The following is a 26,526-nucleotide window of genomic DNA, read 5'->3' on the forward strand; positions in this document are numbered from 1 at the left end:
CACATGTGACCCAACACATGACTAATGAATATAAGTGAATGTGTACGTGGTACTCACTGTATACTAGGCAAAGTTTATGTTGCAGTCACATACAACAAATTTTTCATTCAGTAGTATTGTTTGGTAAGAAAAGTTTTGATTGGTAGCTAGAACATGTCCCAGAAGAATAATTAAGTTGGAATTTTGTAATTTGCTGGCACAATTGAGGTTCTTATATATTGACTTGATCCACTTATCTTCTACCAAGTGACTTGACTAAAACTTTAATGCTGAAGTTGAAGGGTGGCTCATGAGTCATGACATTAATTAATATAATCAGCAAGTTTTTTGAGAAAAGTCTTCCCATCCCATGCAGGCACCTTCCTCGTAGATTATATTGAAGTATACCCAATTTGACTATTTCTGTAATATTGAAGCAAAACTGAGAAACACAACTGGCAAGACTTTTGCGTTCTTAATTTAATCACATGTTCATGCCTCTTGCAATGTAAACTCTCTACCATTCACATTGACTATATGATCACTTCCAATAATTTATATCTATATATATATAAATACATAAAATATATGCTTCTGGTAATTGGTATGGAAGCACTTTCCTTTCTTGATTGGTCATTTTATTCTATGATTTATGGTCATAGGCCGACATGCATCACTCACATGATTCTTTCTAAATTTCTGAATAAAAAAATTAAAAAAAAAAAAAACAAAATGAAATTTAATCATCCAATGGGAATTAATTTCAAATATGATTGACAACATTAATTCATGTTATTTATATTTGTTTCTCATTGTCTTGTTTGTAAAGTAGATTTTATGGTAGGTGAATGATCGCAAATTGGCAATATATGAGAGTCTTTAAAGGGATAAAATATGAATATATGATGTTCTTTTCTGGAGCCGGTCTCCGTTTGGTCCGAAGAGAGAGAAAGTCAAGGAAAGAAAAAGAAAGAAAAGGAACCAAAAGAAAGGGAAAGAGAAAAAGAGAAAAGGTAGTAGCATTAGATTTGGTTCCTTGGCGAATCTAGTACTGCTTAAATCTTCGTTGATTTGGGAAAGAGGGTTGAAGTTGCCTCATTATTTGAAAGTTCAAAGTAAACCCTAAGTTTGGACACAGATATTGTAGAAATTAACTTGAAAAATCTATGCCACCCACAGTAATAAAAAAGTGAATCTCATGTAGGAGCATAGAGGTCATCAAAGGTGAAAATAACCTAAAGAATATCTACAGAGTTCCAAGTTATCTAAAAAATTATTCTAAATATTTTCATTAATTATTGATCTCGTTATTAATTAGATTGATATGATAATATTTCTTGAGATTTTCTCCTTTATTGTTTTTCTTATACTAAAATTACTTTAAGTTGACTATTTAAACCATGCATTGTAAACATTATGGTCAGATTATGTTTTCCGAATATTTGGAATATAAAAACTACAGCTTTTGAGCCGCATATTGTGAGTGTGCTTTTGAGTCCCATTTTGGTGTCGTGTAATAGATTGTTGGAGGCTCTTGTTCGAATTCTTCATCCCCAATTCCCTATCAGGTTCGGTTAAGATTTAATAATTAAAATTGTATTTATATGTTATAAGTGTTTGTATAGTAAAATTTTCTTATAAGTATCACATACAAACGGTTAAATTTCATTTTTAGTCTATTTAGTTTTAATTATTTTTTACTTTTGTTCCGTAATTTAATTTTAATAATTTTAGTTCTATATTTTTATAATGATTGCAATCAAGTTTAAAATGTTAGTCTTATTTATTTTGAAGATAAAAATTCAGCATGAAACACACGTTAACCCAAGTTATCTAAGACAAAAATATTCAAAATGCTCATGTACAAGCCAAATACGCGCGTGCCACATCAAATTTTTGTCTTCAAATAAACGATGAGTTAAGATTTTGAAGGAGACGAAGGTGAAATTGATTACCAAAGTGTTATTTGACCCACTCAAAATGAAAGGGGTGGTGAGTTTTAAGTCAACCCCTGAAGATGAAGTTGGTGAAGACCTCCTCCTTGAGGCCAAAATATATAAAATCAAGATAACTGGGACTTCACAAAGACTGACCTCGAAAGTAGACCCAAAGTCTTTAAATAAGAAATGGACGACTGTACCATAGAATAATGAACATGAACACACCCTTCCTATAAATACCACCAACCCTTCTCTCACATTCCTCACACTGGGATCCTCAAAAGTAGTAAGGCTTCCAAAAACTTAATTATTTAGCTCTTGTTGCAATTACAGAGATGCTTCACTGTAAGTATCTGACTCCTCTGAACTTCATGATCAGGACAAAAGCTCCACCTGGAGCTCGGCTGAGCTCAACTGTTGCAGCAACAATCAACAACCCAGATCGTGCCACATCAGTCAATGCCAGACCAGTGTTGTTGCCTGTGACCAGTGTTGTTAAACGATCTCAACCATTGACTACTGTGGTTCTAGCAGCTGCCAAGTCGTCCCAGAACATCACCATTGATACACAACCCATAGAAATGGAGCAAGAGAAAACCAAGGACGAGATGGGTCATGAGGGCAAGAAGATAAAAGGGAAAGTGGTGTTGATGAAGAAGAATGTGTTGGACTTCAAAGATGTTAAAGCATCGGTTGCTGATAGTTTTCATGAGATGTTAGGCAAAAAGGTTTCTCTGCAGCTTGTTAGTGCTGTTCATGGTGACCCTGGTAAGAATGCTATTTGCCTTTTACTTTACAACATGTGGCTTTAGCTTTACTTCTTAGTTAATTAGCGTCAATGGTTTTACCATGGATTTAATGGTGCCAACTTACTCTTAATTATTAGTTCTACCCGACCCCAAATAAAGAAAACAGAACTCCCCATTTTAATGTTTCTGAATTGGTTTCAAATTTGATCTGTTTTTGCAGAAAAGGAGGGCCAAGGAAAAGTTGGGAAACCAGCAAATTTGGAAAATTGGGGGGCGGATGAGTCTGTATTTGAGGTTACTTTTGATTGGGATGAGGAGATTGGAGTCCCCGGAGCATTCATCATCAGAAATGACCATCACAGTGAGTTTTACTTGAAGACTCTCACACTTGAAGATGTTCCCGGTGAAGGTCAAATCCACTTTGTTTGCAACTCATGGGTGTACCCTGCTGACAAGTACAAAAGAGACCGCGTTTTCTTCACCAACAAGGTAAGAATTTATAGGATGAACCATGCAGTTCTATTGCAGTTTAGAAATCACTGTAAATTTCTCTTCAAATTACACAGGAAAAGACACACACAGAATGTACGATTTATGAAGTGTATGCTAAAGTAACAAATTGATGAGTATATTTGTGCAGACATGTCTTCTAAGTGACACACCAGCGCCACTGCAGAAACTCAGAGAAGAAGAGCTGGCAAACTTGAGAGGAGACGGAGATAATGAAAAAAGAGAGCTTCAGGTATGGGACAGGGTCTATGACTATGACCGCTACAATGATTTGGGGAATCCAGATAAGGGTCCAGAATATGCCCGTCCAGTTCTCGGAGGGTCTTCTGAGTTCCCTTATCCTCGCCGGGGAAGAACAGGAAGGCAACGAACTCATGCAGGTCAGTCAATTGAATTCATTTCATGGTTACTACTCAAAACTTTGTACTGTTTCACTGCAACAAAATGACATCAGTTTGGATTTCTAAAACTAGTAGCTTTTTCAAAAAGAAAGATTTGTTGTCATTAATATTTTACTGCTTTTGTCTTAATAGATCCTAACAGTGAGAGCCACATGAAGATTATCGATAGCTTAAATGTATATGTTCCAAGGGATGAACGATTTCACTACTTAAAGATGTCAGACTTGTTTGCTTATGCCCTGAAATCCATAACTCAGTTACTTAAAACTGAGATAGGAGCTCTACTTGTTGGCAGCAAAAATGAGTTTGGTAGCTTGCAAGAAGTACTTGAACTCTATAAAGGAGGAATTGAGTTGCCCAATGGTTTACTGAAATATTTTAGGGATCACATCCCTGCAGAGATGATCAAGGAACTTTTTCGAACTGATGGCGAACGATTCCTAAAGTTCCCAATGCCTCAAGTGATCAAAGGTATATAGTATATGAGGCAGCCACTTTCTACTGATAATTTCAATTCAATGACAAATTTATAACTTTTTGGTCAATTCATTGCCTTACATATAAGATCTTTGATTCTATGTGCTTTTGTATATTGCTTTCTTTTACCTGACTCTGGTATTCTAATGATTTGGATTAGAGGATGAGTCAGCATGGGCAACTGATGAAGAATTTGCAAGACAAATGCTGGCTGGAATTAATCCTGTCACCATACATCGTCTCCAAGTAATCCTAAGCTTTTATTTTCTATTGTCTACAGTTGTTTTTGAAGAAAACGGAACTATATTGAATTTGCATTTGAATTATATATAATCTGAATGTCAAATATTCTTTCACTTCCCTTATTTTTTCACAGCAGTCAAGCAGGAGTCCTGGATTTAATCCTTAATCCTTATTATTTCTGAATAAACTGCAGGAATTTCCACCTACTAGCAAGCTAGACCGAAAAGCATATGGCGATCAAACTAGTAAAATAACCAAAGAGCACATAGCACAGAACTTAAATGGACTCAACATAGATGAGGTAATACTATTGCTTTGTTTGTTTCAAAATCAAGTTTGAAGCAAGTAGTCCTGAGGTTGCTATGCAATCACAAGTTGTTGTCATGTTCTTATTTATGGAAATTAATTACTGAAGAGTATTTGCTTCAACAGGCAATTAAGAACAAGCAGCTATTCATATTAGATCACCATGATTCATTAATGCCGTACCTGAGGCGTATAAACACAACATCCACAAAAGCTTATGCAAGCAGGACGCTCCTTTTCTTAACAGATGATGGAACGCTGAAGCCATTAGCTATTGAATTAAGCTTGCCACATCCCCACGGAGATCAATTTGGTTGCATCAGCAATGTCTATACTCCCTCTAGCGAAGGTGTTGAGAGATCCATTTGGAAACTTGCTAAAGCATACGTGTCTGTAAATGACTCTGGTTATCATCAGCTCATAAGTCACTGGTATGTATAACTCTGTAAAAGAAAGCCTAGCAAATAATTTCGTGACATTTCCCACCCCCCCAAATGCACCTTGAATATCTTCTAAATTTGTTGCAGGTTGAGAACTCATGCAGTGATCGAGCCATTTGTGATAGCAACAAACAGGCAGCTGAGTGTGCTTCACCCAATTCATAAACTTTTGCATCCTCATTTTCGCGACACTATGAATGTCAATGCAGTTGCTCGACAGGTTCTCATAAACGCCAATGGAGTGCTAGAGAGAACAGTCTGTCCTGCAAAGTTTTCCATGGAATGGTCATCTGTACAGTATAAGAACTGGGTTTTTCCTGAACAGGCACTCCCTGAGGATCTGATCAAAAGGTAAATCTTATAATAGTAACATTTACCATCAGTTACGAATTTTGGTTATGGATGCAACTGAATTCAAACATAAAACATGCTTTTCCAAGGAATAAGAGCTAACACACACTGTTATAGGTGAAAATGAATACAATTAAGGGTCTAAAAGTTTTGATGAATGTTGTCACTATTGTCTAAACTAAAAAATAACAAAGAGTTTGCTCTGTTCTGAGGAATAGATGCAACTTAATTTAAACATAAAAACATGGTCTTTCAAGAAATAATAGCTAAGACACATATGTTATAGGGAAAAATGAATACAATTAAGGGTCTAAAAGTTCTCATTGAGTCATGTCACTGTTGTCTAAACTCAAAAATAACAAAGATGAAAGCATTGATGGGAATTAATCATCTACCTTTTGCTTTGTTCAGGGGAATGGCAGTTAAAGATCCAACCTCCCCACATGGTGTTCGCTTAGTGATAGAGGACTATCCATATGCTGTTGATGGACTTGAAATCTGGTCTGCAATCAAAACATGGGTGGGAGAGTATTGCTCCTTGTACTACAAAACTGATGAAACGGTTCAAAACGACAAAGAACTCCAAAACTGGTGGAAGGAACTCAGAGAGGAGGGCCATGGTGACAAGAAAGATGAGCCCTGGTGGCCCAAAATGCAGAACCGTGAAGAGCTGATAGAGTCATGCACCATCATCATATGGACTGCTTCAGCCTTCCATGCAGCAATCAATTTTGGACAGTACCCTTTTGGAGGGTACCCCCCAAACCGGCCCAGCATAAGCCGCCGGTTCATGCCTAAACCGGGCACTCCTGAGTATGAGGAGCTGGAGAAAAACCCTGACAAGGCCTTGTTGAAGACAATCACCCCACAGTTTCAGACCATTTTGGGCATGGCCTCCATTGAAATCTTGTCAAGGCACTCAGCTGATGAGGTATTTCTGGGGCACAGAGACACCCCAGATTGGACAACAGACAAAGAAGCATTGCAAGCATCTGAGGAGTTCATAAAGAAGCTGGAAGAAATTGAGGAGGGTATGAAGAGGATGAATAAGGATGGGAATTTGAAGAACCGGGCTGGACCGGCCAAGATGCCATACACTTTGCTCCATCCTAACAGTGAAGTTGGACTTACTGGCAAGGGAATTCCCAACAGTGTCTCAATCTAGGACATGCTTCTCTCAGCTTATTTTTTGAGAATATATCCAATAAATGTTCATGTAGTTATTTTTATATTGAATACAATAAAGTTGGTTTTCCTCTATAATTATGTCTAGATACTCTCTTTTTTTTTTCCTAAAGGCTGATTTGCTTCATGAATTTTATATTTTTCTTGTTTACTAAGAAGAAAAATTATTGTATATGACAGTAACAACACATGTTATGCCAACGTGGTATTGGCGTATTGCCGACTATCTAACATAAAACCTACAAAATAATGCCCTTTGAATATTTTTGTTTGGTTATATTAAAAGGGATTGAACTCCTAACTTCTTCTAATCTCAACTTGTTATTTGACCCTTCCTCACCATTTAAACTAACCCTAAATGCTAAATATTTTTGTTTTTTCTTTGTTTGGTTGGTCAATTTTCTTGTACTAACAAAACTACTAGTAAATACTTAGAACAGCTACAAAATTCACCATAAAATACAATAGAAAATCCAAACTCATATCTATATTATATTTAAAAAAATTTATTGTCAACTACTATCTATGAAATATACAAAATATAACTTGTTTATATGAAAAATATACCTTATTTAAACATATTAATAATAAATTTAAAATGTAAGAATAATATGTAATTGTAACTTATCATACTTCTCACCATTTTCTAATTTTATTTATTTTCTTCCTACATTAATTCTTCACACATATGATAGCTTTTTGGGTTGCATTACATTTCTCATTAAGTTTTTTTTTTTAATTTTTTTTATGATGAACACATTTTTCATTAAGTTGAGATTTTGTTTTCCTTTTTCTTTGTGACAGAAATTAGAAGTATCCATTGAAAACCATGTCGGATCAAAATGCTATTTTAACTTTATTTGGGGGCAAAACTGCAAAAAGAGTACACAACAAGTTTCAAACATCCGACCCCAAAAAAAGAAAGAGGAACAAAAATTTCAAACATAAAGCGGGTAACCGCCGACTTCGTTGCGCGCTTGCGCCAAATAGGTTGGTTCGTATTTCCCTGAAACACCCTCCAAAATCTGAAACGTTATTAACCGCCCTTCTACTTCACTGGCGGGTGCATTTTGGTAATTCTGCCGAAAACCAATGGCGGGTTCGGACGTTTTCAGCGTTCGGATCGTCACCGTCGACTACTACATGGCGCCGCCGATCCCAGACCTCGATATCTCTTACAGTAGCTTCCAAGGTACGAACCCAACCCCCCCTTCCCCCGGAAAACGACACCGTACGATTTAATTGCTTAAACTCATAGGCACTGTTTGCTTAACCTCGCTAATCTTGTTTCATTGAACTTGGAATTCCTTTGATTTTCATTAATATTTTATGCAACCGAACTGAGGCTTAGGGTTTACTCATGAAATTGTGGAATTTGGTGCATTATGACAAGTGAGGGAAGTGTGAATTTGATTTTATCCGATACCCAACACGGTGCTGGGGTTCATATTATAAATTTTAATTATTATTATCTTTAAATGATTTGAAGGTGGGAAGGTGAATGAGGTACCAGTTATAAGAATATACGGCTCTACTCCGGCTGGTCAGAAAACTTGCTTGCACATTCACCGAGTAAGATTGTTGCTTATTTCTTCATTTCGAATTATAAATTGTTTTTTGGGCTAATTATTATTATTATTATTATTATTATTATTATTATATTTATGATTTTTAATTTGTAGGTCTTACCATATTTATTTGTACCGTATGCCGATATACCAATTCAACCACACCAGAAAGGTATATAGTTTGTCTGGAACGAAGCCAACATTATAAAATTGATTGATTAGACAATCCCAGTAAGAAGGGATTAAGGCTTTACTGGGTTGATATTGTGAACTTTGTATTTATATATATATTTTTTTTATTGTGCAGGTGATTCGTACACAGATGATATATCTAGTGCTATAGAGAAAGCCTTGAAGGTATGCCTTGTTGAATCAGATCGAGTTCTCCTGTGCAATGCATGTTGTTGGTGTTTGTGGTTTTCAGCTTCACATGGTCAGTACTGAAAGTATGGATCAATTTGCTTGGCATGAACACTTGCAGCTCAAAGGTAATGCTGGTTCAAAGCGACAACATGTACATGGTTGCAGCCTTGTCCAGGCAAGGAGGCTTTATGGTTACCATTCATCAGAGGAGGTGTTTGTGAAGATATACCTGTATCCTGAATTTTTTTTTTCCTATTATTCTTGATTTATTTTCTTAGTAGTCCAGGAGTATGTTACAGGACCCTTGACAATAAACTAAGCTACTATCCACATGATGTCTCTCGTGCTGCCAATCTTTTTCTGGTGATGTTCTTGAACTTCTTACTTGTGTGTTTTTGTTGTTGTTTGAGATCAATGTTGTTGTTAGTTGATGTTAGGTTTTGAACTATATTTTAGCTCTGTTTGCATATTGGAGCTTTTCTTTTTATTTTTCTCTGGGGCTATTGCTTCCTCTGATGTGAAATTCTTTATATGCAATTGATCCTGTTTTCTTTTTTTCCCTTTTCAAAGTACTTCGGATATTATTTTGGATATTTTTTTTCCCGGAAGCATTTCATTGTATGTCATGAGGTCATATATAGTTATCATTTCTCACTTTGCAGGGAGGTGCAGTTTTTGATAAATGCTTACAGCCCCATGAATCACACATTCCCTTCATTCTCCAGTTTATGGTAAAAAGTCTCTTGAATATTAATTATTGGACTGGTTTTTCATTCTTAAATATTGCACATGGTAACCTTGAATTCTGGATGACTTACTGCTCTACTTATATCTTACTCCCTTCATGTACTTATTTTATGAGACTTATTAGCACTGTTCTAGTACATATAGTTCAAGTTGTGACCTTATCCTTGGCAGAAAAGTGGGAATGATGGGTGTTGAGACTCTTGGTCAATATTTTACAGTGCTGTTCGCTTGCTGGTGTTGGCGTGTTGGCTGTCTTCCAAACATGACAAATATTTCTTTGACACTAATCAATTGGTTTCTCAGAAAATCTCATTTATCTCATTTGTGTTGAGCGAGGGACAAGGGAACTAGTTTTTTTTTTTTTTTTTTCCCCAGACACAAACTTGTGACTGACATCGCTTTGAAAATGATGTGTATGTGTCTTTTCTAGTATTGCTGCATTGAATTAGGTTCTTTTGCAAATTTTCACATATTTAACCCCCACTATGTGACTCTGCCCCAAATTCCTCCTTTTAAACTGTTTCCATGTTATGTTTATGAAATAGTTAGTACTATTGCTTGTGGAGATTGCCCCAGTTTAGAATAGAGTGTCCATTCTAAAGCATGATTGTGCCCATTTATATGCTATATAGAACAGATTGGACTATTCCACGATGGGATCTCCAAATGCCTAATCCTTTTAGTGTTCTAACTCCCTTTATGATACTCTTTTGTCTGTTTTGATATGAGCTTCTCTTTTGGGTAGGTTGACTACAACTTGTATGGGATGGGTCATCTGCATCTATCGAAAATGAAGTTCCGTCATCCAGTGCCAGTTGCTTTTCCCCCAAGGAAATCTGCGTACAATGGACAGCCTAGTCAGGACATAGATAAGTTAACTTGCATGTCTGCAGATTACCAGGTCTACTTTTCTCTCTTGTCTGTACCAAATGATTTTGGATTGACTTTACCAGTATTTGTGCTTTTGGCTAGGATATCCTGGATGAGCATTAATGTGTCTTTGGTTGAATAACGTTCTTGTATGATGTTTTGGGAACTTTGCTTTAGGCAGATGTAAGTGGCCATCTGTCTTTTGGTTCACCTGTTTGGATATCCTCTACAATTCCAGTTGATTGGAATTGGCATTCTCTTGGTGAATTCGGTGCTTCATCATATCCAGACATTAACTGCATTAAACGTCAAAGTATTTGTGAACTTGAGGGAGATGCTACTGTAGATGGTTTGTTTAAATGCTCACTTTCTCAGTTATGCTGCAGAGATTGTGTTATCTTTTCTTATTACTGTCCTTTTTGCTGATAGAATCATTGCTCATTTATGGTTTCACAGAGATTCTTAATCAGCAGTTTAAAATGTATACATCCCTCTCACAACCGGGCTCAGATGTAAAAATGGTTCAGTCACTTATACCAATTTTGGAGGTTTGTTTTCATCTCAGTCATTTGCTATTTTTGCATGTTTTGTTATGTATCTTATAGTTTTTTTGGCTTTCTTTTGGTCGTTAGGAGTATGAAAGGACTGGAATACATGAGGCAGCAATACCTTCTGATCCTGCCAAACCACTTCCAGGAGATATTCTGAAAACTCTCTCACTTGGCCTAGAATTTAACAATAAACTTATCAAATTGAACTCTGAAGCAGAAGGCTCCTTGTGTCTAACACAAGTCAAGAAAGATGTAAGGTCTGTGCAGCAAATGACATCTCCAAAAGATGAAGGAAATTCAGTTGGACTCCAGACTGATAATCTTATTGATGGAGACATAATTGGATCTCTGTCAGCACAAGACTCTACTAAAGAGAGGGATGCAAAATTGTATAATGAACTGCTAGAATCTCAAGCGATTGAGGCCTTAAATATGAAGGTATATATATATCCTGGTATTGAATCTCTTTTATCCCAGATGTTTGAGCTGTTTCACTCTTGGGCGAGACTTTTCTTGGCCATATCGCTTTCCAGGTGTCTGGCTAGTTTATGGTATTTCCCTTTATGGAAGTTACTATTGCAAGCTGTCTCACTGGTGTAACTCTTAACTAATAACGGTTTCTACATAGGTGGAGTCATGGAGATAAGAAGTTGGAGCCTTTCTTCCTTTTTTTGTATTTTGTGTATACTCATGGTTGCTCAATAAGAAGTTGGTTATTTGAATTGTTTCTTGCATTGATAAGTTCCATGTGTTTTCAGGCTGAAGATAATGAAGCACTGGGTCTTCTTAGGTGGCTTGCCACTTCTCAGGCAGTTGATGATATAAACTCTGATGATGAACTTGTTCGTGAGACAATTCTGAGTCCCTTGTTGCCTGCAACAACCATTGAGAAGGTTCTGGAGAAAGCTAATATGGATTATGAGACTGAATCTCAAAAGGAGTGTCAGGACATCCTTGATTCGGTTGGTGATTTAGTTGACTTTGAGGGATCAAAGGAAGGGCCTTCTTATCCATCTGATCAGAATCATTCTTACAAAAGTTCATCTGAGTATATGATTCCTCAGGTGGATGGTGCTGGGGATGATGTTCTCTCAACTCCTTGTGCTGGATCAATTGGGAATTTTTCTGAAGTAGAGATGAAGAGTGAGTCTGAACACCAGGTTTTGCAAGATAATAGTGCAAGCTTCAATCATAAGCACAAACGGAAAAAATTATTATGGGGCTCTTTACCTTTGTCTGTGACCCAAAAGCTGAAGACTGAGAGAGAACCTGTCAGTTTTTGCAAAGAAACTACAGACCCAGTTAGTACTAGTTCCTCTTCTGAAAATGAGGTGGGAAAATATGCAGGCAGTGATACTAGTATGTTGGTTGGATGCTCTCTACGGGACTTGATGAGGAGAAAGCGGTCCTACCGAGTTGAGCCTTCTGAATGTGGCTCTCGAGGGGTTAAAGAGGATCTTATGGGAAGGGAAGAAAAAGAAGATACACTTCTCTCCCCAAAACTTATAGATTTTCAAATGTTGCGTTTTGATGAACTTGATGGTAGGCCTCGTGAGTCTCTTAACTTCAGGCTGTCAGTAGCTGACCAAAAATCAGTAATTCATGAGGCTTATGATGTTAAACCAACCAATTCTGACTTTCCCCTGTATGGTAAACTTCCACTTTTGTCTAGCAGTGACAACTCAGGCACTGGAGCAACTGCTCAATGTGGGATCTTCTTAACTACATGTCCTTCTCAAGTTCCTCCTGTGAACACATCAATAACAGCAGTCAATACATCAAGCTTATCTCCCAGGGGTGGAGTATGTGAAATGTCTTTAGAGAATCCTGTGGACGTGAATGCCACAGCTGTCACAGCTGTTCTAAACAATGAGAGGCGTGGTAGCCAAAAATTGGGTGGGGACTCTGTTTTATCTGGCATTAGAAACTCACTGTCCACGGTCATCTATTCAGATGATAAGGACTTAATTGGCATGATCTTCTGCAGGAAACCCCCCATTGCAGACTGGAAGGATGGGGCATCTAAAAATGCTTCATCTTTACATGAGGGTAAATTTCTAGCGTTTGAGTAAATAAACTGTCAAAGATAGGAAGTTGAAAACCTTTTGACCTTTAACCAGTAAAATTTGCATAAATGTATCATGTTTTGCATCCTTTAATTGTTGCATCATTGATTCTGTCTTTCACGTTAAGTTGTTGGTTAAACATGCTCAGGTTTTAGAACTTATTCCATTGATTTGGTTTGGCTCCAGTGTCATGTTGTAGTGTTTGCATGAAATTATTACTGACTAGCATATTTTTCTCTATTCAAGAAAGAGCTTTGGATGATATTCCCCCATTTTTTGTGAGAGGCTGCCACGATAAGACAGAAATTCAGGACAAGTGTGATGGAACTAGTGACTCTCGCTCTCATCATGATTCTGTTATGGGTGTCCCTACTCACTATCAAACTGATGGCTCTTTCTTGTATCTGTTAACACCTGCAATTTCACCTCCTTCTGCCAAAAATGTAAATAGATGGCTGTCAAGTCATGACAAAGGTATTTTTTAGAAGTTTTTATGTTCAGCCTATTACATTTTAGAATTTTTCATCTCTAAGTTTTGGCTCTGGACTTCTAGGTACTACTGCAGAAAACAGTATGCCACTATTGAAGTGTGAATCTAAAAAAGGTAAACTATTTCTATGTTTTCCTGAGAGAGTAAATTTAGACCTTCAGAAAGTATAAACTTCTTATCAAGTATACATAACTCGTTCCAGGATCTCCTAGGAGTCTGACTGGTTTAAAGAGTTCTTTGCCTGATGATTGGGAAAATGCTTCACCTGAATGTGGTTCTGTATGTGATGTGCCACCTATTTTACACCAAGGACCTCAAGAAACTAGTGGAAATCTTGAAGCAGAAAGGAACGCTTTTTGTAATAACACGGCAGCAATAGTGCAAAGAGAAGCAGACGTCATAAAAGTTAAAACATACTCAGAATGCTCACAAGATAGTTCTCAGATTTCTGGCCCAGGTGGGAGATCAAAGCCCACTCCTCTTAGTCAAATTGGATTTCAAGACCCGTCAAATGTTGGCAGCGGCCAGCAGCTGACATTGTTAAGTATAGAGGTATATAAAATCGTATTGCCTACCGGATGCAACATTGGCTAAAGGACTAGCACTAGCATTAGCAATAGTATTTCTTCACTAATTCATAGTTGTGTGCATTTACACTGATAGGACTTGATGCAACATTGGTTGACAGGTTCAAGCAGAATCTAGAGGAGATCTTCGACCTGATCCTCGGTTTGATGCCATCAATATTATATCTCTCGCTATTCAGAATGATAGTGATTCTATTGTTGAAGTTCATGTACTTTTGTGCAGTAAAGCTGAAAATTCTCAGAGGTAACATCATTATAATTATATGGAAGATCTAGTGTACTTTTTAGGTATAGTTGATACATTTGCTAGTGAGAAGTTTATATGTTCTATATCCAGTGGCATTTTTGGCTATAAGTTTTTGCAATATGGTGGAATAACTGGAAAGCGATAAGCACCTTTGTAATATTAATATATAAGTACTATGAAGATATTAACTACCACTAGTGGTTTTCTAGGTATCATTAAGCATTTTACAATGGCCTTTTATGCTTGTCTTCTGCAGGAGTCTTGATGGAATTTCTGGCTGCAAGGTGCTGGTTTTTTATGAGGAGAAGTACTTATTTGATCATTTTATGAAGTTTGTATACTCATTGGATCCAGATATTTTAATGGGTTGGGATATTCAAGGTGGCTCTCTTGGTTTTTTGGCGGAAAGGGCCTCACATCTTGGTATAGGTTTGCTCAACATGATATCTCGAGCACCATCGGAAACCAAGATGGTGGCTGAGGATTCAGAAGTTCCCAAGAAAGCAGTACGATATAAAATAATTTCTGAGTCAGTCATTGCTGATTCGGTTGTAGTAGAAGATCCAATAATTGAGGATGAATGGGGCCGGACTCATGCCAGCGGTGTCCATGTTGGTGGTAGAATTGTCCTTAATGTCTGGCGCCTGATGCGTGCTGAAGTCAAGCTCAATATGTACACAGTTGAAGCTGTTGCTGAAGCTGTGTTGAGGCGAAAAATCCCATATATTCTTAATAAACTACTGACAAAATGGTTTTCAAGTGGCCCTGGACGAGCCAGATATCGATGTATTGAATATGTCAAGGAAAGAGCAAAGTTGAACCTTGAGATGATGAATCGACTAGATATGGTATGATAACATTCTCTTTTTGGTAATGTATATGGGTTCTTGCTTGCTTCTACACAATGGTCTGAGCTGATAATTAGTCAAATTAGTGTTCTTTACTCTCTCTTGTATATTTTCTATTGCACTCCCATTCTAATTGTATTCTGCTTTTGCAGATAAATCGAACATCAGAACTTGCTCGTGTCTTTGGCATTGACTTTTTTTCAGTTCTGTCTAGAGGTTCACAATACCGTGTTGAATCTATGTTTCTGAGATTGGCACATACACAAAACTATCTTGCCGTTTCCCCTGGGAAACAACAGGTTTCTACTGAGTTATCTTTTTCTCTCTTGAATGATGCCTGATGGTGTATTGCATTTTGTTATATGAATGGCATTGGTCGTTGGACATTTGTTATTTAATTGATTTTGTTTCATTCTGTGAATTCTTTATAATCTCTGGTCGATCCACAAACTTTTGATCAAATGTCTTAAACTATCTCAGCATTTTTTCACTACCTTCTTTGCTGTCGTGCCATTGGGTTCTCATGTGTGATGTAATAGTGGTATCATGCATTAATCTCTATTAGGTATTATGACTGACTATATGATGATTCATCTGATGTAGGTTGCTTCTCAACCAGCAATGGAGTGTCTGCCTCTTGTAATGGAACCAGAGTCTGGTTTTTACGCAGATCCAGTAGTTGTCTTGGATTTTCAGTCTCTTTATCCATCAATGATAATTGCATACAACCTTTGCTATTCTACATGCCTTGGAAAAGTTGTGCCTTCAAAGGAAAATACACTTGGGGTCAGTTCATTTTCACCAGATCCGCATGATCTGCATGATTTAAAAGATCAAATACTGCTCACTCCGAATGGTGTTATGTATGTACCAGCAAAGGTATTCTTATCATATATTTCCTGTTTTACAGTCTTTCTTCACAGATAAAGATCATGCATTGTATGTTAATCATAGAGAGAGAGTGGGTAACTTCCATTTCTTGATGCGATACAGGTCCGTAAAGGTGTACTGCCTCGCCTATTGGATGAAATATTGTCAACCAGAATAATGGTCAAACAAGCGATGAAAAAGTTGTCTCCTTCACAGCAAGTTCTTCACAGGGTATGTTGGAATATAATTTATCAAGGTTACCACAAAGTATGATTTCATCTATATTATTATTACTTCTTGAAAGAAGTGACATTACTGGAATTTTTTTTCCTATAGTGTAAATTGTGCTCTTTTAAAGCACACACGGGTTTGAATCATCATATTTACAAGGTATCACATTCTTCCCCAGATATATAATGCAAGACAGCTCGCACTGAAGCTGATATCAAATGTAACTTATGGCTATACGGCTGCCGGGTTTAGTGGCCGCATGCCTTGTGCAGAGATTGCAGACAGTATTGTTCAATGTGGCCGTTGTACACTGGAAAAGGCTATTTCTTATGTAAATGCACATGACAAGTGGAAGGCTAAAGTTATTTATGGTGACACAGACAGGTATGCAGTCAATTTCTTATTACAAATGGGGTGAAAAATTAGAGTCAATCAGAATTCTTTATTATTTTCCATTTTTGCGTGCGACTCATGCATCATGGCATATCACGAGTTTAAACATTTGTGGTGTGGTCTATTTATTTGGGTGATTTTTCTGTTGATGAATGGAGATTGTTGGATCACTTCTTTCTCTTTCTCTTGCACATGTTAGAGGATTGGGCAAATTAACTGGATTTGTTGTTTGCAGCATGTTTGTCCTTCTAAAAGGACGTACTGTCGAAGATTCTTTTCAGATTGGACATGAAATTGCGTCTGAAATCTCTGCTATGAATCCGAATCCAGTTTCTTTGAAGATGGAAAAAGTTTATCACCCGTGCTTTCTCCTTACTAAGAAGCGATATGTCGGTTACAGTTATGAAAGTCCTGCACAGGCTGAACCTATTTTTGATGCTAAAGGTATTGAGACAGTTCGCAGGGATACATGTGGGGCTGTTGCCAAGACAATGGAGCAGTCTTTGAGACTGTTTTTTGAACATCAAGACATGTCTGAGGTACAAGTGCATGTGCCTTGTATATTGCTTTCAAATGTGCTTGAATTGGTTTGTAAATATCAAGGCTTAATTTAATTTAGAACATTATTTAGGAGGCTTATGCTAGATTTTTTTAAGGGGTCTCCTTTTACTGATAGTTGACTTTATTTCCTTGTTTAGGTCAAAGCATACTTACAGCGTCAGTGGAAGCGGATTCTATCTGGAAGGGTGTCTCTTCAGGATTTTGTATTTGCAAAAGAGGTTCGCCTAGGCACTTACCGTACAAGTGTTTCATCACTTCCACCAGCCGCAATTGTTGCCACAAAAGCTATGAGAACTGACCCTAGGGCAGAACCACGTTTTGCAGAAAGAATACCTTATGTTGTAATCCATGGGGAGCCTGGGGCCCGTCTGGTTGATATGGTTGTGGATCCGTTGAATCTCTTGGCCCTTGATTCCCCCTATAGATTAAATGATCTTTATTACATCCACAAACAGATAATCCCAGTTTTGCAGCGAGTGTTTGGGCTTGTTGGAGCTGACTTGAACCAGTGGTTATCAGATATGCCCCGCCCAGTTAGGGAAGCCTTTGGTAAACGCCCCTTTTATGCTTCAAATCCACACCGAACCAGAATTGACTATTACTATCTTTCAAGGCATTGCATATTGTGTGGGGAGTTGGTCCAGGCATCAGCCCATTTATGCAATCAATGTTCCAAGAACAAAACTGCTGCTGCAGCAGTTATAATTGGAAGAACATCAAAACATGAGAGAGAGATGCATCAACTTGCTGCTGTAAGTAGTCTGATTGTTTTATCATTTACAACAGCTCTCTCTCGCTCGCTCTCTCTCTCTCTCTCTCTCTCTCTCTCTCTCTCTCTCTCTCTCTCTCTCTCACTCTCTTGTTTTACAAATATCAATTCTCTTGCAGATATGTCGACATTGTGGAGGGGGGGACTGGCTCATAGAAAGTGGCATCAAATGCACTTCTCTTGCATGCTCAGTGTTTTATGAAAGGCGTAAAGTTCAGAAAGAACTGCAAGGGCTTGCCTTCATCGCTGCGGAAAAAGGTTTCTACCCAAAATGTATGGTTGAGTGGTTTTGATTCTTCAGGACTACACACACGTCTTACTTGAATGCTGAAATCTGAAGGGTTTGCACTTTTCCCTACACTCTTCAATCTGATTGTATTTCTTTTGCCTGGTGGTCATGCCCGGTTGCTGGTGATTCTTCTCTATGGCAGTTTGTGTTTGGTCAAAGGCCGTGTAGTGTTGTATAGTTTTGTTTTGTTTTGTTTTGTTTTTTTTCTTTTTTTATCATCAACCGTGTTGTATACTTGTATACTTGTATCAGTATATATGTTACGTCAAAATTCCAAGAGTATATATTAGCCTCTTACATTGTTTACGTTCTTTTCTTCCGCTTTGCCCATAACTTACATTGTTTACATTCCAAGTGTATAGTTTCCAATTTCGCCGGCGTGAATCAAATGGCACAGCTCACAAGCTTGCTCAATTTGCCAAATCTCATGTTGGAGTGTTTTTTGGGTACGATGTAATGCTTACATGGCTTGCTGAAATTGTATCTTCTGATATTTGATAAATAAAACTACAGTTTATTCACAAAAAAAAAAAAAAAAAAAACTACAGTTTATTCAAAAAAAAAAAAAAAGACTTTTTTTTTTGAAAGGTATGATTTTAAACCTTTTAAGTTTACTAAAGCCATCATAATATCAAAATTATTCATAGTTAATCGATTGGGTGCAACAAATTTTTGGCCGTCATAAATGTTAACGGACACTCACGTTGCTCTAAAGAATTAGGTTGGAATTAGGTCAACCTTAAACAATTTTAATTTGGGCTCACAACAACTGGCCCAGCTCCACTTTGCCTCGATATAGAGTCTAAATCCGGAACCTAAGCCCATGTAACCCAAAAAACCAAACCTGGCCCAAATCACAAGCCCATTATAGGGTTTAAGCTCTTCTTCGTCCTCTTTCACGTTCTCATCCATGGCGATGGAGGGTTTAACGCCCATAGTTGACAACTCTCTGTCTCTCTGAAATGGCACAAACCCCATACTCTTTTCTCCTCCTCAAGCGCCTTTCTCGCTGTTCTCCAAACCTTAAAACCCCTCCACCTTTCTTCTCTCTCCTAAAACCCTTCTCAACCTCCCCAACCCCAATCTCCTCCCCAGAGCCAAAACCCTCCTCTCTCTCGGCACGGTTGAGCTTCGTCTTCGACCAAATCGACGCCATCGAGAAAGAGCGCTCCGAGAAGGACCAAACCCTCCAAAAAATTCGAGCTTGGCGCGAATCCAAAAAACCCCAAAATGACCCAGAATTAGTGTTAGGAGTTGTCAATGAAAATGGAAATAATTCTAATTTGATTAATTCTGACTTGGTCGCGGCAGAGAAGGAGAGGCGGGAGAAGTCAGTGGCTGCTAAGAAGGAGGTGGAGGTGGTGCACCCGTGGCCGGAGTGGATTGAACTGATGGAGAGGCTGGTGCAGCAGAACTACTTTGATCATAGGAGGAAAGACGAGGGCAGAATGGTCCAAGACATTGGCTTTGATGCCGACGAGGTTGTTTTCGAGGCCGAGGATGCCCAAGATATTGATTTCAAGGATTTCAAGGCTGTTCACGCCGCGTGTCTTAATTTCGGGAAGGACCGGTTCGATATTTTAAGGTTTGTGGTTTCGCTGATGAAATGATCATGTTTTAGTGTGATAGTGTTTGATAGTATGCAAATGCGGTTTACTTTTTTTTTTTTTTTTTTGCAAAATGAATATTTTAGCTTGCTTTAGATCCCGGGAAGACCGGTTTGTGATGCCACACTAAGTGATTCGATTTTGATGGTGTATTCCACTACAAATGTAGTTTTGCAGATGGGTTTCTTTTGATGTGACTTGGTTTGAGTTCTCCATGTTCATTAATAGATGTAAATTGATATTGCTTCCCAGTTTTATCAGTGATGGATAGGAGGGAAAATGGGATAGTAATATGATTATAAAGTCTGTTCATTTTACATTAATGGACTGACTGAATTTCTAACTGCAGAATTTGTTGTCTAGGTAGCTGTTGCTAATGCTTGTGCTGGGTAGCATCTGTTGTGTTTAATTCTAGTACTAGTATGGTTGACAAATTCTGAGACAGAAAAGTAATTTCAGGTCCTTGTCGAGACAGGATATTCAAGTTTTGGTGGGTTTTGGATGCCCGAGTCCAGACAAGAAGGTGGTTTTCTCTTCAAAACTGTTAAGGAAACACACCCACCTTGATGAAGGAGATGTGAGTGTTACTTAAAATAATCCTGCTATTGCTTGCTCATATAACTTACATCTGGCCCTGACATCTCATTCCTTGTTGCTTGGCATATTGTCATTTTGCTTATCTCTGACTCTGGAATTCAACCTCTCACTGTATGCTTTTACCATCAGATATAACATCCAGAATATGTTCGTGTTCAGAATTTGTCAGCCTTTGAAATCTAGGATGTTATTACCATTTAATCTGCAGTGTCTATTGATTTAAAGATAAATTATTTGGGTATTTGTCATCATATTTGTTGATCCTGTCATGCCCCAAATGTCCCATATTAGAAAAATATAATACCTGCAGTGTCTAGCTTCTTTTCCTCAACCTTCATATTTATTTGTGTACAAGTTTGTCCCTTTGTAAAATTAGGGAAAAATACAAACATTAAAGAAAAAGAAAAGTTGACTGTCGACCTAAGATATTATCAGGGCGTAGAGCTGGAAGGTAATATATGTCAAACCTAGTTAAGGTATGTGGTCTTTCTTGCTATGTGCAATTTCAAATTCATTTTTATTAGTGATAGGATGCTTTATTAGTGTAGTTATGTTTACTTTTGCCAATTAGTTTCAGATAATTCTTTGTGTTAATTTGTTTAGATGCAATTTTGTTTACTTCAGTTTCCTACATATTTGTATTCCAGAGATTTGGTAAGCCCCTTCTTAAAAGATTTTTTTTCCAGACGGAGGATTCCAGTTGATTAAGATAAACCCCTTTCTTGTTTCAACTTATGTGATTTATCAGATGATGTGTAAACTAATGGTAATTCGAACTATGCTATAATCCCTTTAGTAAATTCAGGGTCTAATAGTCTAATATCAGTAACCTAATCTATTTCATTGATTATTTTTCTAATACTATCATTGTTGTGTCTGTATTATGGAAGTTGACTCAGTCAGCAGGGTTGTAGGTTTCCATAGATTTTTGTGTTTAGTACACTGAGATGGCCTTTTCAGTGCTATTATGTGATGTTAGATAAGGTCCAAATCTAGTAGCTTTTAGCCTGTTTATGTGCACTTGTTGGATTGTATTCTTTGATTTTAATAGTGATAAAAATACATTATTTAAAAATTGTACATAGCTTCAAGGGAGACCGTGATTCAGTGATGCTAGAACTTAGCATCATTGATTAAATGTTGCATCTACCTATGCGAGTTTGTGATTTGCACATAGCCAGTCTCTTAGTCCCTGGTTGATATCATGTCTATTGCATATAATTTTTTTTCCTTATCGGTGAATTTTACTTTAAATTCCATATTATGCGAGTGGATGATGGCTTTTAGCTATGCTCAGCACCCCTTTGGCTTTTAATTGTGACTCCCCATTAGCATTGACATCAAATTCTATGGTTTTTGATGCATTGATCATTGTTAATTCAGTAATGGCTCGGTTGTTCTGAACCTGTGATTCAATGGATGTGAAAACTTAATTAGGCTTTGAGCAGAAGTTGCAAACCTTTTCCTTTTGGGTATTTTGCATATGTTTTTAAGTTGCTACATAGAATCAATACTTGAAAAATAAAAGGGCTGCTGCATAGAACAACATTAAATCGATGTTAATTCATTGTTGCCACAGCTCCTTGCAAAATGAATATAATTTAACCAAGAGAAAAAAAATTTTAAGCATGAGATAAATTAGCATACATAAGCATGAGAAAGGTGAGGCATTGGATTACAAAGTTGCTATCAAAATTTTGCAATCCAATGACTCACCTCTCTCTTACTTATAAATACTCACCTTTCTCATTCTTATAAGAGATAAAGATATGATGCTTAACTTAGCATTTAAGTAACGATTATTCATTCATATTGCAGGTGTGTAGTTCCTGCAGTTTAAGGAATTCCTGTGAAAGAGCATATCTGATTACTAACAAAGAAGATGAGGCACGGACTATTGATATAATGCGTGTTTTATTGACTTATGGATTTGATCCTGTAAATGGATCAGTAGTCAATAAGGCACTTCTGAAACAAAAATCTGTTAAGACTGTAGTCCGTAAGTTGCTTCATCAGGTTGTCAAGCTGAGTTCAGTTCCGATAGATCCTAATCTTCCTCCTCCGGTAATCAAAAAGCCTCCACCAAAAGTGAAGCAGCCTCCTCCCCCTCCAAGAAGGCGAGTTGGACGTGATGACATTGAGATGAAAAAAGGGGATTGGCTATGCCCTAAGTATGCTTCTTCTAGTTTTTTTTTTTTCTTCCGGATCATGGCCAATTTATTTCTTTTCTTTTATTAATACTTAACATTCTGGAGGATGCATATAAGTTTTATATGACATTTTCCTTTGGAAAAATTCCTACCTGCCAGGTCTAATTTTCTATAATCATATTAAAATTATTTTACACATCATGCTTTTTGGCATCCTTAGAAGTATCTGCTTCCCAGAATAGAGGGCGTGCATTTGTCAAATACCAATGATAAATTAGGATTAGCACGCAAATCCTGCTTGATACATGCGATAAATGGCTTTCCATTGACATAGCTTATTGATACTTTTAGCTTTTCTTTAGTGTTGTTAGGAAGCATAGTTGAATTGAACTAGCTAATAATGTTGTAAAGCCACTTTCTTTTTCTGAAGTTTGACTTCTGAGAATGCTGAATATTGGTATCAGGTGTGACTTCATGAATTTTGCGAAGAACAACATGTGCCTGCAATGTGATGCCAAACGTCCAAAGAGACAGCTGCTTCCAGGAGAATGGGAATGCCCCGGGTAAGATATCATTCTAGTACTTTTACATTTTCTCCCTCTTATCTGCTCATTTTATGTTGGAGACACCAACTCTTGTTGTCATAACCTGGTATTCGCTGGCTCTTGGCCCCATGGTCTTTACATGTGTCCTTTAGATACACATTCACATCTTTATTCTAGATATTTTAGTTTACGAGATTCAGGCTTTCCTTATGTTGTTCTGTTATATGGCAGGTGCAACTTTTTAAATTATAGGCGAAATATGGCATGTTTTCATTGTGACTGCAAGCGCCCACCTGACGAATATTTGGAGAACAAAGTGCAAGAAAAGCAACGTGGGCCTAGGACAAGGATGGAGAAGACTGCTATTCGTCCCGAGGCCTCTGATGCCTGGAATTTTGATTTTGATGACAATGAGTCAGATGGTGCAGAGGTTGCTGTTTTTGAGTATGCAGACTCTTCAGTAATGGGTGAAGGTTCTCTTGGTAATCAGGCCCAAGGAGAAAATTTTGGACGCCGTGAATATGATTTGAGTAAAGGCAACAGAGTGTCAAGGGTCCACAATGAAAAATATTCTGATGCTGAAACTATTAGGCCAGGCAAAGGGTTTGATGATTTTGATGATGAAGATGATGATATTGACAATTATGAGGTAGACACTCGTAATAACAATTCAGCACAAAACACTTCTTCAATTGATTTTTCTGAGTTTGAAGGGTCCGAATCAGAAGACTGTGAAGACTCCGACAATAATTTGCATGCTCATCGCAGAACAAAATTCCCATCTTACAATAAGCCATCTAAGTCTACACGTCAACAGGCAGCATTCTCTGTCTCGGATGACGATGAACTTGATGTAGATTCTGATGAAGACCTTACAGTTCATCCCAACTGGAAATCTAGTCATGTTGCTGATTCTAGATCAAGAGGTGGGGGTAGGAATACAACTGGTCAATCCAAGGGATTAAGCTTTGGTTCTGATGATGAACTTGGGCTGTCTTCTGATGTGGATGATGATCTAGATCAAAATTTTGGATCCAGGAAAGGTAAATTGAATAAATCGGGTTCTGGGAGAAAAGATTTTCAGAGGAGAGGAAATTTTGATATTGAAGATGATTTGGTTTCTGGTTCAGAATCAGACAGTGATAATTTACAATCTCATAAAAATAGAATGAGAGGGAATTTAGCAAACAATTTCAAAGGTCGCAGCAGCCATAACTTTACCAAAGATACACAATTTAAATCCAATGGAATGAAGGGTGGTAGGTGGAACTCCTTGAACGATGATTTTGATAGATCAGCACAAGGATCTCGTGGTAATAACAGAGGATTTCATGGGAATGATTTTGATGGGCAGAGAATGAGTAACAGAGGTGTTGATATGAAGAATTTTAAGGGGCCTAAAAGAGAAGGATTTGGAAAGGGTGGTAGGAGGAACTCTTTCAATGATGATTTTGATAGATCAACACGTGGATCTCATGATAATAACAGAGGATTTCGGGGTAATGATTTTGATGGGGAGAGAATGAGTAACAGAGGGGTTGGTACACGTAATTTTAAGGGGCCTAAAAGAGAAGGATTTGGAAAGCAGCAACGTGGATCACCTAAAGAATATGATAGAGACATGGACAGGGGTTCTGGCGACTTTAGAAACAGTAGACGCGTTATTGAAAGATAGATCCATGATAAGAATGACAGCAGTACTTGGTTCAATTTAGATGCGGAGGCGCCATGGTTGGTTCATAAGATGGAACGGTTGCAAGTTGCAACCCATATAGATGGAAAGGAGTGCTGGAGCCTGGAGGTCCAAAGAGGATATGGTCAGTTTACCCTAGACTGGCAGCACATATCTGATCAGATTTGCCTTTGGGTTTTCAATTTGACAATGTAGCAGACAGAATTTGCAATGATCTACGGGGTTGTAATTTGTAACCATTCCCTTTTCTTTAGCGAGCATCTGGATTGAGCTACACTGACAGTAACATTATGTCTCATCCCAATTGATGATACTGCTGAACAACATGATGAATGAAGAAGCCATTGAGGATGTGATGTAAGGAAAGAATTGAAGAATGTTAAATGCATTGAGGTTCTTCATAGCAGTCGTAATCAGAACTCTAGTTTCCTTTCTTACAATAACTGATAGATAAATTATGATCACTTGTTCAGAGTCTATGGATTGTGAACTGTTTGTTATTGAGCATTTCATAAATAGTCAAATTTTACAATGAATGCAGCTAATCTGAGAAAAACAGTCGGAGCGTCTTAATAACATCCTCATTGCCATGGACTTATTATTTTGGCCACCATTGCCATGGACTAACATTAGGTGAATGGTAATGGAATTATTGGGCCATAATAATATGTTAATGTTGGGCTAGCTTTGCTTATGTTATCCCATAAATTGGGTCTGGCCCAGTATCAACTAACCCAACCCCATGGGCTAGGGTCTACCTATTCACAAAAGACGAAGGCTATTCTGATCACCCTAACATATTTTGGACAAATTTTTCCCATTTTACTCTTTTTTGTAAAAAGTTATGAAATCATTTAGACCCATTCGGCAGCATGTCATCAAAATATACTAAAGAGTTCGGCAGTTTACGGTCGAATATAATAACAATGTTCGGTAGAATACTGCTGAATGTCTTTTTCATTTCTATTCGGTAGTTACTTACTCTGTCAATGTTCGGCAGTTAGGTGTCGAATAACCACAAACATTTCGATAGATAAGTATCGAATGACTCAACAAATAAAATTGAAATTTTTTATTTTAAGAATAAAATTGAAATTTAAAAATAAGGTAGTAAACTCAGCAATTTAGGGTGGTTGGAATAGTATGGGCCTTCACAAAATCAAAAGGGAGATGGCTGTAAATTCACTAATTTTTCAGTTGGCCAAATGATATTTTTAATCTATGTACTTTTATGAAATTTTTACTTTGATCACTTTTTTTTTTTTTTGACAATTTTAGTCATGTACTTCCAATACGATAACAATGATATCAAAATTATAAACTTTGTTTAAATTATTGATAGAAAATTTGTCGTGTTTAGCACATGAGTGACATTTAAGATATTTTACTCCACCTAAACTCAATTAGTTTGGAAAAATAAAGAATTTTAGCACGAAACTAAATATGTTCAATAATGAGTAATGGTTTAAATTAGAATCTATGTGGAAAGATATATGAAATGTCATTCATGTGCTCCACGTCAAAATTTTCATCAACAATTTAAACGAAATTTACAATTTAGACTTAAATACTTAATTATTATTATATAAAAGGTACACAATTGAAATTGCTAAAATTTTAAAAATAGGACTAAAGTGAAAATTTGGTAAAATTATCGGGACAAAAATGTCATGTGGCATTTTCAAAAACCACAACAAGGGAGCTGACTGAGATTTTAATTTGCAAGGTGCGCTAATTTTGATATTTACCAAAAAAATTTCAAATCCAATCTCGTATACTCACTCGTACAAAAAGCTAATCACCAGCATGCAACCGAAGCCGTAAAGATCTCTCACCGTATCCACGTGTACGGCGATCGACACCGCTCAAATACAAACCCCGTACTCTCCCTCCTCGGCCCTCA

The 26,526-nt window shown here is 37.3% G+C and overlaps 2 protein-coding genes across 3 annotated transcripts; both read left to right on the forward strand.

Moving 5' to 3' along the window:
* Window positions 1-2,075: 2,075 nt before the first annotated feature.
* On the forward strand, window positions 2,076-6,659 carry LOC147281025 (putative linoleate 9S-lipoxygenase 5). 2 transcript variants are annotated; one of them, XM_086249327.1, is made up of 10 exons: window positions 2,076-2,205; window positions 2,299-2,687; window positions 2,889-3,157; window positions 3,309-3,558; window positions 3,712-4,050; window positions 4,217-4,302; window positions 4,493-4,600; window positions 4,732-5,036; window positions 5,133-5,396; window positions 5,808-6,659. In XM_086249327.1, the coding sequence occupies exons 2-10, from the start codon at window positions 2,501-2,503 to the stop codon at window positions 6,559-6,561; spliced, it is 2,562 nt and encodes an 853-aa protein (XP_086105453.1). In that variant the 5' UTR covers window positions 2,076-2,205; window positions 2,299-2,500; the 3' UTR covers window positions 6,562-6,659. The 2 variants fall into 2 exon arrangements, with proteins under 2 accessions (XP_086105453.1, XP_086105452.1); XM_086249326.1 differs by having other exon boundaries at window positions 2,107-2,687.
* An 894-nt stretch (window positions 6,660-7,553) lies between these two features.
* Window positions 7,554-25,147, forward strand: LOC147281026 (zinc finger (Ran-binding) family protein). The gene is made up of 29 exons (XM_086246901.1): window positions 7,554-7,773; window positions 8,071-8,153; window positions 8,264-8,321; window positions 8,457-8,506; window positions 8,631-8,743; window positions 8,833-8,875; window positions 9,175-9,243; window positions 10,005-10,160; window positions 10,307-10,478; window positions 10,586-10,677; window positions 10,762-11,118; window positions 11,439-12,729; window positions 12,993-13,220; window positions 13,300-13,350; window positions 13,439-13,788; window positions 13,925-14,067; window positions 14,327-14,918; window positions 15,071-15,217; window positions 15,522-15,797; window positions 15,912-16,019; window positions 16,198-16,403; window positions 16,648-16,951; window positions 17,111-17,725; window positions 17,862-18,020; window positions 18,970-19,616; window positions 20,098-20,215; window positions 22,054-22,406; window positions 22,850-22,948; window positions 23,162-25,147. The coding sequence occupies exons 1-29, from the start codon at window positions 7,674-7,676 to the stop codon at window positions 24,603-24,605; spliced, it is 8,424 nt and encodes a 2,807-aa protein (XP_086103027.1). The 5' UTR covers window positions 7,554-7,673; the 3' UTR covers window positions 24,606-25,147.
* The last annotated feature ends 1,379 nt before the right edge of the window (window positions 25,148-26,526 follow it).

This window comes from Dryas octopetala, chromosome 6 (genome assembly GCF_963921425.1).
Source record: "Dryas octopetala chromosome 6, drDryOcto1.1, whole genome shotgun sequence".
Taxonomy (NCBI): Eukaryota; Viridiplantae; Streptophyta; class Magnoliopsida; order Rosales; family Rosaceae; genus Dryas; species Dryas octopetala.